Source organism: Squalius cephalus, assembly GCF_949319135.1.
Source record: "Squalius cephalus genome assembly, chromosome: 6".
Classification (NCBI taxonomy): Eukaryota; Metazoa; Chordata; class Actinopteri; order Cypriniformes; family Leuciscidae; genus Squalius; species Squalius cephalus.
In genome coordinates this window covers 40561619-40580685 of record NC_137127.1, presented here as the reverse complement: position 1 = coordinate 40580685, position 19067 = coordinate 40561619, and the positions used below count along the sequence as shown (strand labels likewise).

The window sequence follows — 19067 nt, the reverse complement described above, 5'->3', positions numbered from 1 at the left end:
TGACAAGTTCGACTCAGGAGAACGAACTCCCGAGGACGGGAGGACGCAAGACCGATAATTCTGCAAATGGAACAGCGGCGTACTTGATCGCGTCACTCGCTCTGGCTACTCCGGTTCTCTTTATGTATATCTAGGTTACAAATAAAACAAAATATGTTATAAACCACCACTCTGCCTCTTTTCATTTTCATTTAAAAAAAATTAAACATAATGGCCACACAAATGTGGTTCAGGCAACGCAATTGATTATCTTCACTGCATATTTATAACAACACGAAATATAAAGCACAACCCTGACTCTTTTTGTTTTCATTTTAAAAATATGATAAATAAAAAACATTATAATATTGATCATTGAAACTAACATTTAGCAAAAAAGAGACAGGGTTGTGTCATTTTATTTTATTATATATGTACATACAGTGAAGAGAATGTAGGCAACATGTATAATAAAATATTTTATGTTTTAAATATATAAAATAAAATGACATAACCTTTTTTTGTTAAATGTCAGTTTTAATGATCAATAATATAGCCATTATAAAAGTATAAGTAGCCTAAAAGGTATAAGCAGCTATACAATAATAAAGCAAACGATTCAGTCAAACATAAGTCAACTCTCTAGGCTACAACGTTAAAGTTAAATAGACTAAATAAAGCTATGAAACTTCACTTTGCTCTCAGCTTAACGTTTTGCCAGGGAACAAATTATAGATTAATGAGACAAATAAAATAAATAAATAAATAAATTGTCCATTAGATATACACAAGACGATTTATCTCATGTTAAACCACTAGAGACATCCGAGCCAGCGGCAAACGTCAGAAGGACTAGCCAAGGAAAGGCTGTTCTCGGCGGGGTACATGAGCGCCGAGCGTCCGATTGCCTGGTTCTCACAACTCCGAAAACATCAGATCAAATTTTCAAATAGGCGCTATCTTTATAAATAAACCAAAGATTTGAGCTTTAAACAACTACATTCTCGCCTGAAATACTCTTGTCTTAAAACTACATTTCGTGACACAATAACAGCAGTATTTTTAAATTACGCGGGGTTTCTCCTCTGCTATTGACGCTTGCTGGTTGGTGTGAGATGCATTCTGGGATACCTGGCTGTCTCAAGTCCGCACAAGTCACCTCTCGATGCATCCTCGGTAAAAGGGGCGGATCAAGAACACATCCGGGGATTTGAACTGGACTTGGCTAGATGTGAACTTTGAATTGGAACAGTACTTGGGCAGCGACTGATGACGTTTCACAAGTCCACAAGAACACAAGTACAGACAAGAACGCATAATGAGAAACGGCTTATGACTCAAGAGACTAGGGAAGCACAAGATAGGATCACATGATGGGATAAGGGAATCACATGACAAACAGGAACCATGACTATGAAAACTACAAAATAAAAGACATGAAAACAAATGTGAACCAAAACCCGAAACAAAACATGACAGACTCACACAGTAATAGTAATAGTTTCTTATGAGCATGCAATAGTTTCTTATGTGCTCGCGAAAGTCTGTATATATATATATATATATATATATATATATTGTTTTTTTTTTTGCAAAGGTCCAATTGGAGTTTAAGTGGCTTTGGAGGTTCTCTGTCCTGTTTGGTTTATGTTTCTTATTTTTTAGTACTGTTTTTCCAAGCAATTTCTATATGTGATCGTTTCCATATATATAATTTTCTGGAAAACTATGTGAGTGGCACAGCAGGAACCTGTAACAATATAATGTAAACTTTGGAAAACAAAATAGACAATTATCACATAAAAACAATTATGAACAAACTAAAATAATTCAAATGTTTGGTACAAAAAATTGATATGACCCTTTTAAACATCTAAGAAGGCTATTTGCTATTTGAGGTCAGTGTACTCACTGGAGAGCAGGATATGACTTTGATTTCCTCCAGGGCTTGCGACAGACAGTCTTCAATCTCGCTGTCATCCAGAGAGAAGAGGTCTCCTGCACGGGACAGGTCTCTCTGTCCCAACACTAGACGGAACAGCTGGTGCATTCTAGGACAGGCTCAAGCTTGGGCAAGCTGCCCCTGCTGCCCTGTGTTACCACGATGACTTGACATGCTCTTGGAAGTGTCAGGGGAAGCGCCTAGTACATATGCATCAGAGCAACACCAACAACCTGAGACAGAGAATGAAGACAAAGGGAAAGTTGGAGAGAGGAAAAATGATAGAAGGAAAGAAGTCAACTACGAGGAAGATAAATTAAGCGGGAAAAAGGGGACAAGGAGTGAGAGGCAACACAAGAAAAATACACCATTGCATTTAATCTCACATCAACATACGACTGGCTCCCAGTACAACACAGATTCCAACACAAAAATAAAATAAAACAGTTATCTAGTGAATACCATCTGGCTAAACGACATCGGGGGGTAAACTAGAGTCAAATATGGAAGGGTATTTGATTCCCAAGGTTTCTCAGTCGTAGTACAACATATGACATGGAAAATATACAATAGTGCAATAGTAAACAACTGTAAAATTGTCTTGGTATAATCTGGTAGTGTGTAGGTGTCTGTGTCTATCAGTATGCTATGTTAACCAAGTCATTTTCAAAAGTCAAGCTAGTTATTATGATCATGAAGCCGGTGCATCACATTCAGTCTCTTGTACATTACATTACTGTTTTGGTTGATGATGGCTCGCGTCATGAGCATGAGCATGAGCAATAATTAGCTGGCTGCAGTTCACTTAAATGGCCACCAGTGTCATTAACAACAAGGTTTTCTGAATTCTCCATATGGCCCCTTGAAGGCCACCTTGAAATTTCTCCTTTTGTTTTCCACAGGGAAAAACAGCATACAGAATAGACAAGACATCAAGGTAAATAAATAAAGTCAGGATTTTAATATTCATTATTTCTTTAAGATATTTTGCATGAGTAAAAAAATGGCTTATGCCTCAGTCTAAAGTGAACCTGGGTGGAATTCCAGGCTGTCAAGCTGCCTGTTAGGTTTTTTTTTTTTTTTTTTTTAGAAAACAATTCTGCCAGTGTTGCCTTCGGAATTCATGTGGAGTGAAGCTAAACCTCTGTTAATCTGTGATGTGTTAAACCTACCTGCAGGACTCCATCATTCATTAAAGTGTAAAATGTCACACTTTTAGTCAAACTCTTGAACATGCAGACAAAAATCACTGCAAGAAATAATAAGTTTGGTCATGTCTGAGGAAGAGTAGTGATTATGGTCATTATAATCAGCCAGATAATCTCAGTTATACTGCAAGTTATTCCAAGTACCATAATATAACCCTGTTGAAAAATCCAGCATTGCTGGTCACCAGCATAAGGTATGTTTTGTACTCTGGTCCCCAGCATGGGATGCTGGTTGCTGGTTTAACAAGCAGAATCACTGAAGACAAGAGGGACACAACAACTACAAATGAATTACAGCCACACAGCCTTAGATTAAATCAACTGCAAATACAATAAATATCTCACCAGAGGATGATTAAACAACTCCAAAAACAGCATTACCATATTCACTTATTACAAACCAGTGTGGCTTTATTTCTTTCATATGGTACATGTACAAAGGTTGTTGAAGCCCTTAAGTTGGGCACTTGGCCATTGACTTTGGTTGAATTAATTCTCTTTCAGCAATTGTTGAAAGTGCATGCTATCACTACTGCACACTAGTGTGTGAAACAATCTGTATTGTATTGCACACTTTGGTCAGAGCGGTAATAATGCGATTAACGTGTTTACATGCCTGTTTATTGCGATTAAAATCGGCAAACACCACATAGTTTAATGCAAATATGGTTTAATACGCATTAGTTTGATCGAAGTATTGTGTGCATGAACATGCTGGTTCACCAGCAAGACAAGCACTAACAAGCATAAACCAGCCTGGACCAGCATGGAATCCATGCTGTTTAATGCTGGATTTTTCAGCAAGTTACAAAACTGGCTTTCCTAAACTGCTATCTTCAGTATGAAAGGGCAAGATCCAGAATATTCTGTTGCCAGAGATTCTGTTTTCCGGGAATACTGACAAGACTCAATGGACAAAAATCTGCCAATGAAAATAAAACTTACAAAAGAAAAGTTCCCTGCTTTGGGCCTCTTGTTTGTTCTAACATCAGTCACCAATCCAAACAGATCATAGGTCCTGCCAATCAGAAGGCACTATGGGGCAGACAGCCAATGGTATGTGACAGTCGTTGAAGAGGCAACAACACAGCTGCACTTCACACCCCGTCCTCACATTCCAGATCTGAGCATTGCTAGGATACCACAGCAAGAACCCTCACAGACCCAGACAACTAATTGTCACGATCGCTTGTGAACAAAAAGGTGTGAGGACTCAAACGCTGGAGAAATCAAATATTTATTAACAAAAGACACTAAACACAAAACAAAACCCACGAGGGGGAAAAACAGATCTAAATAAATACCATAACCATAACCGACTAGAATACTCAGGAGAATCACAGGGAACAGGAAACATTAAACAACGTACCGACACAGACTGCAAACAAGAGGGAACTAATAAAGGGAAACTAATCAGGAGGGAACAGGTGGATGAACTCAAACAATAATCAGATAACAAGGGGGAGGGATCAGACAATAACACGAGCACATGGCCCAAAATAACAAAACACCCATGTGCAGCACAAGACAGGACAGGCATGTGACATTACCCCCTCCCTACGGAGCGGCTACCAGACGCTCCATAAGACCCGGACGACAGACCAGGGCGGGACGGGAGGGACAGACCAGGGCGGGACGGGAGAAACAAAATGTTTGTGACACCGGAGTGGCCCACAGGATTCGGGAGGCCAGGACGGAGCAGGCTGTGCCGACGGCCAGAGTGGAGACAACAGTTCATCTGGCGGCCAGGGCGGAGACCTCTCCTCGGGCGGCCAGGGCGGAGACGACCCTTCGGGCGGCCACGGCGGAGACGACCCTTCGGGTGGCCAGGGCGGAGACTCTCCCTCGGGCGGCCAGGGCGAAGACGACCCTTCGGGCGGCCATGGCGGAGACGACCCTTCGGGTGGCCAGGGCGGAGACTCTCCCTCGGGCGGCCAGGGCGGAGACGACCCTTCGGGCGGCCAGGGCGGAGACCTCTCCTCGGGCGGCCAGGGCGGAGACGACCCTTCGGGTGGCCAGGGCGGAGACTTTCCCTCGGGCGGCCAGGGCGGAGACGATCCCTCGGGCGGCCACGGCGGAGACGATCCCTCGGGCGGCCACGGCGGAGACGACCCTTCGGGTGGCCAGGGCGGAGACTCTCCCTCGGGCGGCCAGGGCGGAGACGATCCTTCGGGCGGCCAAGGCACAGGAACCACCGGCTCAGGAACAGACACCACCGGCTCAGGAACAGGAACAGACACCACCGGCTCAGGAACTGGAACAGACACCACCGGCTCAGGAACTGGAACAGACACCACCGGCTCAGGAACTGGAACAGACACCACCGGCTCAGGAACTGGAACAGACACCACCGGCTCAGGAACTGGAACAGACACCACCGGCTCAGGCTCAGGAACTGGCACCACCGGCTCAGGCACTGGAACTGGCACCAACGGCTCAGGCACTGGAACCACTGACTCAGAAACAGGAACTGGCACCACCGGCACTGGAATTGGCACCAACGGCTCAGGCACTAGAACTGGCACCACTGGAACTGGCACCACCGGCTCAGGCACTGGAACTGGCACCACCGGCTCAGGCACTGGAACTGGCACCACCGGCTCAGGCACTGGAACTGGCACCACCGGCTCAGGCACTGGAACTGGCACCACCGGCTCAGGCACTGGAACTGGCACCACCGGCTCAGGCACTGGAACTGGCACCACCGGCTCAGGCACTGGAACTGGCACCACCGGCTCAGGCACTGGAACTGGCACCACCGGCTCAGGCACTGGAACTGGCACCACCGGCTCAGGCACTGGAACTGGCACCACCGGCTCAGGCTCAGGAACAGACACCACCGGCTCAGGCACAGGAACAGACATCACCGGCTCAGGCTCAGGAACAGACACCACCGGCTCAGGCACTGGAACTGGCACCACCGGCTCAGGCACTGGAACAGACATCACCGGCTCAGGCTCAGGAACAGACACCACCGGCTCAAGCACAGGAACAGACACCACCGGCTCAGGCTCAGGAACAGACACCACCGGCTCAGGCTCAGGAACAGACACCACCGGCTCAGGCTCAGGAACAGACACCGGCTCGACGGCGGCCATCTTGTCAGGGGACACAGGCTCGGCAGGCGTGACGTGAACAGGCTCGGCGGCGGCCATCTTGTCCGAAGACACAGGCTCGGCAGGCGTGACGTGAACAGGCTCGGCGGCGACCATCTTGTCCGAAGACACAGGCTCGACAGGCGTGACGTGAACAGTCTCGGCGGCGGCCATCTTGTCCGAAGACACAGGTTCGGTGTCGGCCATCTTGTCCGAAGACACAGGCTCAGGAACAGTCTCTGGCTGGGCAGACGTGACTTGAACAGGCTCGGCGGCGGCCATCTTGTCCGAAGACACAGGCTCGGCAGGCGTGATGTGAACAGGCTCGGCGGCGACCATCTTGTCCGAAGACACAGGCTCGACAGGCGTGACGTGAACAGGCTCGGCATCGGCCATCTTGTCCGAAGACACAGGCTCGGCAGACGTGACGTGAACAGTCTCGGCGGCGGCCATCTTGTCCGAAGACACAGGCTCGTGAACAGTCTCTGGCTGGGCAGACGTGACGTGAACAGTCTCTGGCTGGGCAGACGTGACGTGAACAGTCTCTGGCTGGGCAGACGTGACGTGAACAGTCTCTGGCTGGGCAGACGTGACGTGAACAGTCTCTGGCTGGGGTGGCGCAGGCAGTGCGAGCAGCTCGGGCGGGGCCGGCAGAGCAGGACGCCTGGGCGGCGCGGGTAGAGCAGGACACCTGGGCGGCGCGGGCAGAGCAAGACGCCTGGGCGGCGCAGGCAAAGCAAGACGCCTGGGTGGTGCGGGCAGAGCAAGACGCCTGGGCGGTGCATCAAGGATGGCAGTCACCACCGGGATGGTCTCCATGTTAGGAGCCACCGGACTCGGGACCACCGGAACAGGGACCACCGGAACAGGGACCACCGGAACAGGGACCACCGGAACAGGGACGGAGGGAGCCTTTCTCCTCCTCCTGCGTCTTGGAGCCACCGGAACTGGGACCACCGGAACTGGGACCACCGGAACTGGGACCGCCGGAACTGGGACCGCCGGAACTGGGACCGCCGGACTCGGGACCGCCGGACTCGGGACCACCGGACCCGGGACTACACCCCTGGCAATTCTCCCCCGATGGCGAATAAGACCCTCTACCATCGCCACAAAACTGACCCGATCAAATGCTCTTCGGATCAGCCAGTCCATCGGTTCGTCAAGTGCATGATTGAATAAATCCTTAAGTGCCTCCTCGCCAAGGTTCAGCCCCTCAGCTGCACTACAGAACCTCTGGCTGAACTCTCTTACCTCCGTCCCCTGCTGACGGAGGGAGACTAGCTCATTAAATTGAAGAATCCGATCCCATTGCGGACAGGAGACTGGTTGCGCCTCTCTTCTCCGCTGAGTCCTCATTTGGTCGGTACGTTCTGTCACGATCGCTTGTGAACAAAAAGGTGGATGAACTCAAACAATAATCAGATAACAAGGGGGAGGGATCAGACAATAACACGAGCACATGGCCCAAAATAACAAAACACCCATGTGCAGCACAAGACAGGACAGGCATGTGACACTAATACATAAATACCCAGCTAACATATATAGCCTATAAATATGTTCTAAGAATGTTTTTCTAACGTTCCCATTAAGTAAAAAAAAAAAAACGTAGATGTTTAAAACGACCAGTTTAAAAAAAAAAATTAATCCTTTTTCTTGGTTACGCAAACATTAAGAGAACGTTCCATTGTACCATTTTGCAAACATTATAGGTCCCAAGCTCTGACGGCCGCTGAGTCCGGTCTACCGGGGACGCCAGGCATCATGGGCTACGCCAGAGTCCTCACCCATCATGCCTGCCACCAGATCCTTCTCGGGGCGGATGAGACTAGTATCCAGTGTGGTGGATCCACCACTGGTTGTCGGCGCGAGCAGCCAGCATCCCAAGACCTACGCTCTCAAGCCCGACGACCTCTACACTCTCAGGCCCACCGGGCCTCATCGCCCTCAAGCCTGCCAATCTCAGCACTGTCTGACCCGGAGGTTGATCCATTGTCCACAGTGCTCTCTGTGACAGCAACAATCATTTTCTGTGTTTGGGCTGCACACACCTTTCCTGATTCCCCCGAGGCGGCAACATATGGGGAGACCGCTTCTGAACTCTCTGTATCCCCTGACGGCTCTACTATGGCCACAGAGGCTGACACTGAACTCCCTGTCTGCCCTGTTATGACCATGGTGATCTTCCTAGTAATCCCTGCCTGCCCCGTTATGGCAACGGAGGCCATTACTGATTTCCCAGCCTGTTTCGTCTCAGCCAGAGTGGCTGTTCCAAGTTCTCCTGTCTCATCTGCTACACTGTGGTGGTCTCCAGTTCCACCTGATCTTCCCTGGTGGTCTTCTGCTCCGCCATGGTGGTCCTGATTGGTGGTCACCAGCCCTGTCTGCCCTGCTGTGGTGGTCTTCTGCTCCGCCATGGGGATCATCAGTCCTGTCTACTCTGTTGAGGTGGTCTTCTGCTCCGCTGTGGGAATCTTCAGTCCCGTCTGCACTGCTGTGGGGGTCATCTCCTCCGCCATGGGGATCTTTAGTCCCATCTGCTCTGCTATGGTGGTAATCTTTCAGATGTGGTGGTCACTACCAGCGATCCCTGTCTGCCCACTCGGCCTGCTCCTGCTTGTTATCTTAAGCTTGTTTGCCCCTGTGTATATATAGCCCTTTTGTTTAACTTGTTCTCTGTCAGTTGTTGAATGTGATGGCCCCTTTTTTTACGTTTGCTTTTTTTCCTTGTTCTCCGTGTTGGTTATTGTTTGTAAACTTGTTTCTTTATTAAAAAACCATGCATTTAGATACATGCCTCAGCCTGTTTTCTCCAGACATTACAGGTACATTTACACAACAAAAAGTACTCAAAACAGAAAAGTTTTTCCTTCGTGTTTTTCAAATAAATATGACTACGTTGTCAAAATGACCCCCGTTACACAGATCTGCGAAAACAATTAAAAATGCTGTTATGAATGCCACGGCAGTAGTTGGCAATGTCACTTTGTAAAGAAACACTACGTGCCTATAGACTGAACATGTAATAGGCATGCGCATTACTTCACCGTTTTCACAAAATTTGTGTTTTTGTAGTTTACACAGAACTATTGGTTTTAAATCTTGCACTTTGAAACCCATTTTCAAAAGTTTATTTTCAGTCCCCCAAAACGATGTTGTCATGTAAATGAATGGCCAAAATGCATATGTTTTAAGTTAAAAACGGTATAGTGTAAATGGCCACTAAGACGTTTAAGGGAAAAACGTTCCAAGAATGATAATGTTTTTGTGCTAATGTTTTGAGAACATTAGTAGATTCCAGAATTGAAAGAACAGAGGCATCTTTGAAAGAACACTCTGTTAACATGAACTTTTTTCCCCCATAATGTAAAAAAAGAACCTTCCCAGAACGTTATTCCAAAATTCTGAGAACATTCCCTTTTGGCTGAGTACAATCCCAATGACTTTACCTGGGCTAGCAGGCTCTAATCTGCCAGCTTCGACTCAAAGCTGAGAAAATACATAATGCAATTCTTGCAATTAAAGACAATTTAATTGAGTTTTATGGTGCGACAGTAAAAATGCGACAGTAAAAATGTGACAAGAATGAATTATGACATCAATGAAAGCTTGAGCATTTAAAGCAGAATAAAACATCACTGAAGGGTGCAGTTATAATCAACATATGTTATCATGTGTTTTTGTGCGGGCACTAAAATAGTTATCGTTATAGTTATCTATCTTTATGGTTATTGGTCTTTGTTTGAATACGCCTTTAATGTTTGAGTTGGTTTTATAAGTCTGTAATGAATGGTCTATCAAATTGCGGTAAAAGCAAACACTAAAAAAAAGCAACAGCAAAAACTATCATTAAAGCACAAACACATAACACCTTAATTTGTATCCAGATATCTCTGTGTTGGACACAAAGCAGGTCACTGGGTCTGGTCTCTTAAGCAATCACCCAGTTACAATTAATCTCCAGGTTACGGCTCAGCAATCTCAGGAATGCAGTGTTTAAAAACACGCTTCAATTCACACATGCATGCACTAGAAGGAAACGCAAAGTGCCTTCACACATGGTTGTTCAAACTGATGATGCATAACCAATATTTAAAAGTTGACTCATGACTTTTTTAACCCTGTAAAACCTGACATATAAAAGAATAAGTAAATAAATAATAATAATAAAAATGTTGAAATTAAACAGAGTGATTTTTTTTTAAATGTGCATGTGTTTTTTGAGTATCACACTTGATACATCAGGCTTTTATGGCTTATGTTGTGAATTCCCTGCTGTGAGGAGGTCACGTCACAGCAAGCTGCTTCATACAGAGTCTGAGGGACTGTTTGCGCATGCGCAGTGTGTTCGGGGAAATTTTCCTGTGTAGTCAATAGTTGGCCTTCCACCGACAGTCCGTGGTCTTCATTATTACTTTGTACAACAGTGTGCGTCGGTGATGATGTAAGTTACATGATGAGTAGATGTTGTTTATATATTGGAATGTGGCGCGATCTATTAATATTACCGGGGTAATATGTTTATTTGTTAACTTCCTATTTAGCATGTGTTGCTGAGCCCCGTGAAACAGACGGCCCGACATGTAGTTAATTACCTCACATTTTATTTCCTTATTCTACTGTTTATTTAGCTGTGTAGCTTTGTTTATTGAGGTCGTTATTATTTTGACGTTAATGTGTCAAATTACAGATCGGTAGTTGACAGGGTTTTTTTCAGTTTAGCTTGGTCACGTGACCTACCCGTGGCGCGAAGCTGTGGTGTTGTTTAATGATCCTACACTGACCCCTAGTGGCGATTTGCAGTATTACACACTGTTCATATCTGTTGTAATTCATGTTATTTTATCATTATTACCATTGATGCCACTGAACTTTAATTAGTATTAATATTATTTTACTGTTGTTATTTTCTGCAGGCATCACAAACCACACATACACATATTACAGTGCCCTGTAGAGTTGTAAAAGACCAATAAATTCATCTAAAGGAAAGAAGTTGCTGCGTCTTCTCTGACCGGAGGATTAAGCCAGTATACATACAGCCAGCATTTCATCACCGCAGCTGTTCCGTTACAAGTGGTCCTTCGAGCCGGATTGTGTGTATAACTGCGCCATGGCAACTTCCAGCAACCAAACAGATGAACAACCTTCAGTTGTGTCCCGCCCAAGCCGGTCTCACCAACTCCCCAGGCACCTTCGCGACTTTGTCATTGATAACCCTGGCAATTTGCATAGACGTGATGCCACACATCAAATGATAGAAGCGCAAGAGGAAGAGCCTCCAGACCATATTCTGCGCACTGGGTCAGAAGATCTCATGCTGGAAGGGATGGAAGCCCGCATGAAAGACATAACTAGGCAGATGAAACAACTACAGTCAGCCATGGACAGTGTTAAATGTAAAGTTCACCCTCAACAGCATCCATCCAAATTATCATATCCTCTCCGGAGCTCGAGCCTTCCTCATATTCACCACAGTGAAGAGATATGGCCCAGAGTATCACCCCTCATGGATCATCGGATGATTTGGAAATCAGCTAATGAAGGTTATTGTCAGCTCTTAGACAACAGTGAACCTTACCCACTTACAGCACAGCCCATACAGCAGGGAGAACTCAGCTCAACAACTCAGGCTACCAGATCTCTGCAGCCATCCGTCCAGGTAGCAGCACAACCACTAGACCTCAGTGAGTCTACTCGCCATTCAGCTACCCTAACTGGACCAGTGCCAGAGTTTCCACAACTGCCTGCAGTTCAGTCTGCTCACCACACCCCGCTTACTCAGCGAACATATTCACCTTTTCTGCCCGTCCAGCATGCAGGTCAGCACGTCCAGTCAGGGCACCAACCAGCTCAACAGACACCCTCGACAGTGTATCTGCCAAACCAGCATGCAGCCCTGCGGACATACGCACCTACACAGTCTCAAGGTGTACCTCAGCCCTTACTCACAACTGTACAACAGTAGACTTATCCTCGATATGTCCAGCATCAGATCACTCCTCAACCTGGACCACAGCTTGGATTTCAACCTGCTTCACTCAAACAACCAGAGATAATAACACCATCCCGTTCTATCCCTCCTTATCAGCCACCTACTGATCTAGGAGCAGCCTATTCACTTCCACAGACCAGATATCTCCCTGAAGTTCAATCACAGTTATACCAGTCTGGACTTCATTCAGCTGCACACTACCCACAGCTTACTCAAAGGGCTGCCTCACCTACAGCACCAGGATACATTTCTCCCTACAACAATCCTGCAACACTCACCATGACAGAAATGGCTATTGCAGCCTCATATGGTATTCCAAAGCCCAAACTGCCTCTCTTCAGTTCTGGAAGGGAGAGTGATTTCATCATGCTGAAAAGGGGACTGGATAGTTTACTTGGTCCACACCGACATTTGACTGAAGATTATAAATACCAAGTATTACTTGATCATCTCAAACTGCCTAGCGCCTACCAAATGGCAAAGAGATACATACATGACCCCACACCATACTCCAGTGCAATGGACGCTCTGCAGCATCGATATGGGCAGCCAAGACAGTTGGTACAGGGAGAATTAAAGACCATATTGAGCTCTCCTCCCGTGAAACCTGGCGACGTAAAGGCTTTCGAAGATTTTTCTTCAGCTGTAAACACTCTGGTGGGGATGCTAAGTCGCATGGACGGTCCTGCTCAGTCTGAACTGCAGTGCGGCTCCCACGTAGACACCCTCCTTGGTAAGTTGCCTGGTAACTACAGGGATAGCTTTGCCGAATTCTGTATTAAAAGAGGCATCATCCGCAGTGGGAGCGATCAGACATACACCTTACCCGACCTCGCTGAATGGCTGGATATGAAGGTTCAGGTGCTCCAGGTGTCTCGACGTGCAGCAGAATCCAACACATCTGACCCCAGTCGTATCACACTGAGAGAGAATAAAGCAAGTAAATCACAGTGGGTCAAACCAGCCTCTGTTTACTTCAGCAGTGACTCTACAACAGTCAAACATCAGCAGACCTCTCCACAGCGACAAAGGACCAACCTCCAGTCGGGTTCAAAGAAAGATCAGCCCACAAACAAAGGGAGGGAGCGTTTTAAGCCCTATTGTCCATATTGTAGGACCACCCAGGATCATTACCTCAACGGCTGTGCAGAGTTTGAAAGAATTACTACTGAAGAGAAAGCCACCTGGATAAAGGACAAAGGAAAATGTTGGAGATGTGGGCGTGGACACTCTCCAGAGAGCTGCACCCTAAAGAAACTCTGCTCCATGTGCAACAAACAACACCTGCTGATACTTCATGAAGTTGTGGCCCAAGACCCGCAGCTAAACATCCTCACTGTCAGTACCCCAACAAATGCAGTGTATCTGGATCACGCCAGCCACTCAGGGCGTGTCATGTTAAAAGTGGTACCAGTGCTGCTCCGTCATGGCAAGAGAACACTAAAAACACATGCAGTGTTGGATGACGGCTCTGAGCGCACTGTGATTCTGGCTGCTGCGGTCAAACACCTTGGGTTGAGCGGGGAAGTGGAGTCACTCAAATTGAAGACCATCAGACAGGATGTATTGCAGCTCCAGGGAATGGCAGTGTCATTTGAGGTGTCCGCTGACACAAAACCACGTACTTATCACTCCATCAATCAAGCTTTCACTGCAACCGAACTCCAGCTGGCTGAGCAGTCATGTCCAGGTGACAAATTAGCAAGGAAATACAACCACCTGAAAGGAGTCCCCCTACACACATTCACTAAGGTGCAGCCAATGCTACTGATTGGATCTGACCATCCTCATTTAATAACTCCGATCCACTCAGTACGTGCAGGACCGATAGGAGCACCAGTAGCAGTCTGCACCCGACTCGGCTGGGCAGTGCAAGGACCCACTAACTTTCTTCAACATCCACCCGGTGAGAGTTCCTTCCTTCACCTGTCAGTTGACACACCTTGCTCCAACCTACACAAAGATGTTCAACGCTTGTGGCAGCTTGACATTTTGCCATATAAAAGCGAGAGGGAGGTGACGCGATCCAAGCAAGACCAGGCAGCTCTCACCATGCTTGATGAGAAGAGCACCACTGTAATAGTGGATGGTGTCTTAAGATACGCAACGCCCCTCCTTCGGAAGAGGAAAGTAGCTCTGCCCTGCGCATCACCTGTTGCTGTGATGCCCCTCCTTCGCTCTACAGAACGCCGTCTATCTACCAATCCTGAGTTTGCTAAAGTTTACAACCAGGAAATACACAAGCTAGTGGAGGCGGGATATGCTGAGCGGATCACCAGTGAGGAGGCCAGTCGCTCTGCCGAATCCTGGTACATTCCACACCACTTAGTACATCATAACGGAAAGGCAAGGGTGGTATTTAACTGCTCCTTTCGCTACCAGGAGAGTGCTCTGAATGATGACCTGCTACCAGGGCCTTCCCTTGGACCGTCACTATTAGGAGTTCTGCTCAGGTTTCGAGAACATGCCGTCGCTATCAGCGGAGACATACGGGCAATGTTCCATCAGATCAGACTCCTTCCTGAGGACTGCCCACTCCTCCGCTTCCTCTGGCGCGACATGGAGAGAGACAGGTCACCTGATATCTATGAGTGGCGTGTCCTGCCATTTGGCACGGTTTGCAGTCCGTGCTGCGCCATATACGCTGTGCAGCGTCACGTTCGTGATCACCAGAGCGGCAACGAAGACCTGCTGGAGACGGTAATTACCTCGTTCTATGTGGATAACTGCCTGAAATCGCTCCGCACGCCACAGCAGGCAAAGGATCTTCTCGACCGCTTGAGAGCCCTCCTAGCGAAGGGTGGATTTGAAATAAGGCAGTGGGCATCCAACAGGACAGAGGTAATCTCTCACCTCCCAACTGAGGCACGATCAACAACATCTGAGCTCTGGCTAACCGCTGAAGGAGATGACCCGAGGGAGTCCACTCTCGGCCTGGTTTGGCATTGCATGACAGACACACTGGGTTATAAATGTCAGCCTGTGACGCCTAAACAGCCCACCATGAGAAATGTATATAGGGTACTTGCCTCACAATACGACCCGCTCGGATACATAATCCCCTTCACTACCCGTGCTAAAGTCCTGGTTCAGGCTTTGTGGGCTACAGAAAGACAGTGGGACGAGCCTATTGCAGATGAGTTACTTCCAGTGTGGCAGGCCTGGGAAGGTGAGCTCTCTCAATTGCAGAACATAGTTCTTCCCCGTTGTTATGTTCCAGAAGCTGCTGACAATGATTCATCAGTGAGGCAGATTCACATTTTTTGTGATGCCTCGGAGAAGGCGTACGGATCAGTCGCCTACCTGCGAGTGGAGGATCCAGAGGAACGCATCACTGTGTCATTCATTATGGCCAGGTCGCGGGTTGCACCCAAACGACAACAGACGATGCCGCGACTGGAATTATGTGCTGCACTCACTGGAGCCCAGCTGGCCAAAGTGCTCCAGACCGAACTGACTTTGTCCATCCAATCCGTAGTGCTGTGGTCAGATTCAACAACCGTACTGAGCTGGATACAGTCAGAGTCCAACCAGTACAAAGTATTCGTTGGTACAAGAGTTACTGAGATACTTGATCTTACCAAGCCCGGGTCATGGAGATACATTAACACGGACTTGAACCCCGCTGATGATATCACTCGCGGGAAGACTCTCCTTGAATTGTCCCAGCCAAACTGTTGGAGTCAGGGGCCTTCATTCTTGTATCAGTCCTCAGATCACTGGCCAGTGAACCCCTCAGTGCACATAGAGGAACCAGATGAGTTGAGAGCTCAAACCTTCTGTGGCCACATGTCGACTATCAGCAGTGATGAGCCCGATCCTGCTAAATATGATACATGGACTGAACTACTGCAGGCTACATATCAGTTCCTTCATGGGGCGGCTGCTCCAGCTATGTCTGCCGTCGACCGTATTGAGATGGAGACTACTCTGCTAAGAAGGATACAATCCGATAGTTTCCCGGAAGAATTAAAGGCACTTAAACAGGGCAAACCAGTCCATTCAGGCAGCCGTTTAAGTGCTCTAAGCCCTGAATACGACCAAGCATTAGGCCTCATTCGGGTTGGTGGTCGACTACGCAAAGCAGAGAATCTGATTGAAGGCAGTCTTCACCCTGTAGTCATCAGCCCTGAGCATCCGATCACACAGCTGTTGGTAAAGGATTACGACAACCGTCTGCACCACGCTGGTACTGAGAGAACCTTTGCTGAGATCCGGAGAAATTACTGGATCTTACGTGGTCGACAGGTAATTAAGAAACACCAGAAACACTGTGCAGAATGCTGTTTGTGGCGGAGCAACCCAGTAACACCAATGATGGCCGATCTGCCTGCTGCGCAGCTCCGGATCAACAAACCCCCGTTCTGGTCCACCGGAGTCGACTGTTTTGGGCCTTATACAGTGAAAATCGGAAGAAGGCACGAGAAACGGTGGGGCATTATATTTAAATGTCTTACTTCAAGATGTGTCCACCTGGATCTGTTGCCACACATGGACACAGACTCGTTCTTACTGGCCTTGCGCCGATTCATCTCAAGACGAGGCAAGCCATACGAGATCTTATGTGACCGAGGTACCAACTTCCGGGGGGGAGACAGAGAGCTCAAAGAATCACTGGAAGATCTCGATCCCACATTGAAGCAACAGTTGGCCGACCAAAGCATAACATTCAAATTCAATCCTCCTCTTTCACCCCATTTCGGTGGCGCGTGGGAGAGGGAAGTAAGGTCAGTGAAAGCTTCCCTCCAAGTTGTGTTGCGGGATCAAGTCGTATCAGAGGAGGTGTTGGCGACTGTCCTCGTGGAAGTAGAGGGCATACTTAATTCAAAGCCTTTGGGATACTCCTCTTCCGACCTGGCTGACCCCGATCCTATAACGCCTAACTTGCTGCTGATGGGGCGGCACGACGCATCGCTTCCACAGGCTGCATATGGTTCCAGTGATCTTCTAGGCCACCGCCGTTGGAGACATAGCCAAATCCTGGCAGACCGGTTCTGGAGCCAATTCACCCACCAGTACCTTCCTGACCTTCAGCGCCGCCATAAGTGGAGGACCCCTACTGTTGCCCTCACTGCAGACCAAGTGGTTATGGTAGTAGATTCCCAGCTTCCTAGGGCACTTTGGCCCATAGGAAAGGTCATTAAACTTCATCCCAGTGGAGATGGGACAGTTCGTTCAGCGGATGTCAAAATCAAGGGGGCAGTTTACACTCGTCCGGTTACCAAGTTAGTACCTCTCCCCAAAATGCCAGAGGACCACGTGTGCAACAGGGACCTTTAACAACAGCAGGGACTTGTACTTCTTCTACACATTCATACATGAATGTGGGGGCGGCTGTTGTGAATTCCCTGCTGTGAGGAGGTCACGTCACAGCAAGCTGCTTCATACAGAGTCTGAGGGACTGTTTGCGCATGCGCAGTGTGTTCGGGGAAATTTTCCTGTGTAGTCAATAGTTGGCCTTCCACCGACAGTCCGTGGTCTTCATTATTACTTTGTACAACAGTGTGCGTCGGTGATGATGTAAGTTACATGATGAGTAGATGTTGTTTATATATTGGAATGTGGCGCGATCTATTAATATTACCGGGGTAATATGTTTATTTGTTAACTTCCTATTTAGCATGTGTTGCTGAGCCCCGTGAAACAGACGGCCCGACATGTAGTTAATTACCTCACATTTTATTTCCTTATTCTACTGTTTATTTAGCTGTGTAGCTTTGTTTATTGAGGTCGTTATTATTTTGACGTTAATGTGTCAAATTACAGATCGGTAGTTGACAGGGTTTTTTTCAGTTTAGCTTGGTCACGTGACCTACCCGTGGCGCGAAGCTGTGGTGTTGTTTAATGATCCTACACTGACCCCTAGTGGCGATTTGCAGTATTACACACTGTTCATATCTGTTGTAATTCATGTTATTTTATCATTATTACCATTGATGCCACTGAACTTTAATTAGTATTAATATTATTTTACTGTTGTTATTTTCTGCAGGCATCACAAACCACACATACACATATTACAGTGCCCTGTAGAGTTGTAAAAGACCAATAAATTCATCTAAAGGAAAGAAGTTGCTGCGTCTTCTCTGACCGGAGGATTAAGCCAGTATACATACAGCCAGCATTTCATCACCGCAGCTGTTCCGTTACAGCTTATATGGTATGTATGATATAGGCTAACCTAGTGAAGTTCATACTCACTTCATACAAAAGATCACTTCAATTTTATTCAGAGCCCCAAACTAAGCAGACAAATGCAAATAGGTGCAGTTGCTGATATTTATATGGCCAAAAAGTAAGATGAAATTATGATAACTTGTATTGTAAATCAGTCAGATCTTTATAACAATATATCAGACTACTTAAAATGCATATAAATATCAGTTTTCACTCTTTATCTCACAATAATATGTCTTAGTAAGATTATATTAAAATACTTAGTTTTATGATCAAAGCTGAGTAGTTTTTTTTTGTGGAGAGCAAAACAAATGCAATGCAATACAATGATTATTGAGAGCTGTAAAAAATAAATGTTCCTCAAAAGCCTAATGTATATTTGATACTCACATTTTAACATGATTTTTCTAAAAAAAGAAAAAGAAAAAAAAAGAAAGAAAAAAGAAAAAGGGTAATCAAGTAAGTTTCTTCAGTCCGGTAAGTGTTCATCTTGAAATAATACAAACAGCTAAGTTTAATAGTACAACGGGGAAAAACAAAAAAAATGTAGTAGTGCAGAAGTTGTAACTTAGCACCACTTTACGTCACAACTACTAAGTTGCAACTTACACAAAGACTGTGCAACCGGCCCCTAAAAAACACCCACAAGTCAAAACACCCTAAATGCC

General features: G+C 46.8%; 2 protein-coding genes across 3 annotated transcripts in view; both read right to left on the bottom strand.

Moving 5' to 3' along the window:
- Nucleotides 1-19067, bottom strand: part of veph1 (ventricular zone expressed PH domain-containing 1) — a 135401-nt gene that overhangs the window by 98441 nt on the left and 17893 nt on the right. Inside the window, exon 2 of one of the 2 annotated variants that reach the window (XM_079874379.1) lies at nt 1892-2154. In XM_079874379.1, the coding sequence (XP_079730505.1) occupies nt 1892-2029 (138 nt within the window). In that variant the 5' untranslated portion in view covers nt 2030-2154. Of the gene's footprint in view, nt 1-1891; nt 2673-19067 lie in introns of those variants that run through there. The other variant, XM_079874378.1, reaches the window with a different exon arrangement.
- LOC307160381 (uncharacterized protein) lies at nt 3010-8796 on the bottom strand. The gene is made up of 2 exons (XM_079874469.1): nt 7745-8796; nt 3010-4301 (listed from the first exon to the last, which is right to left on the bottom strand). Exon 1 carries the CDS (start codon nt 8651-8653, stop codon nt 8150-8152), a length of 504 nt encoding a protein of 167 aa, XP_079730595.1. The 5' UTR covers nt 8654-8796; the 3' UTR covers nt 3010-4301; nt 7745-8149.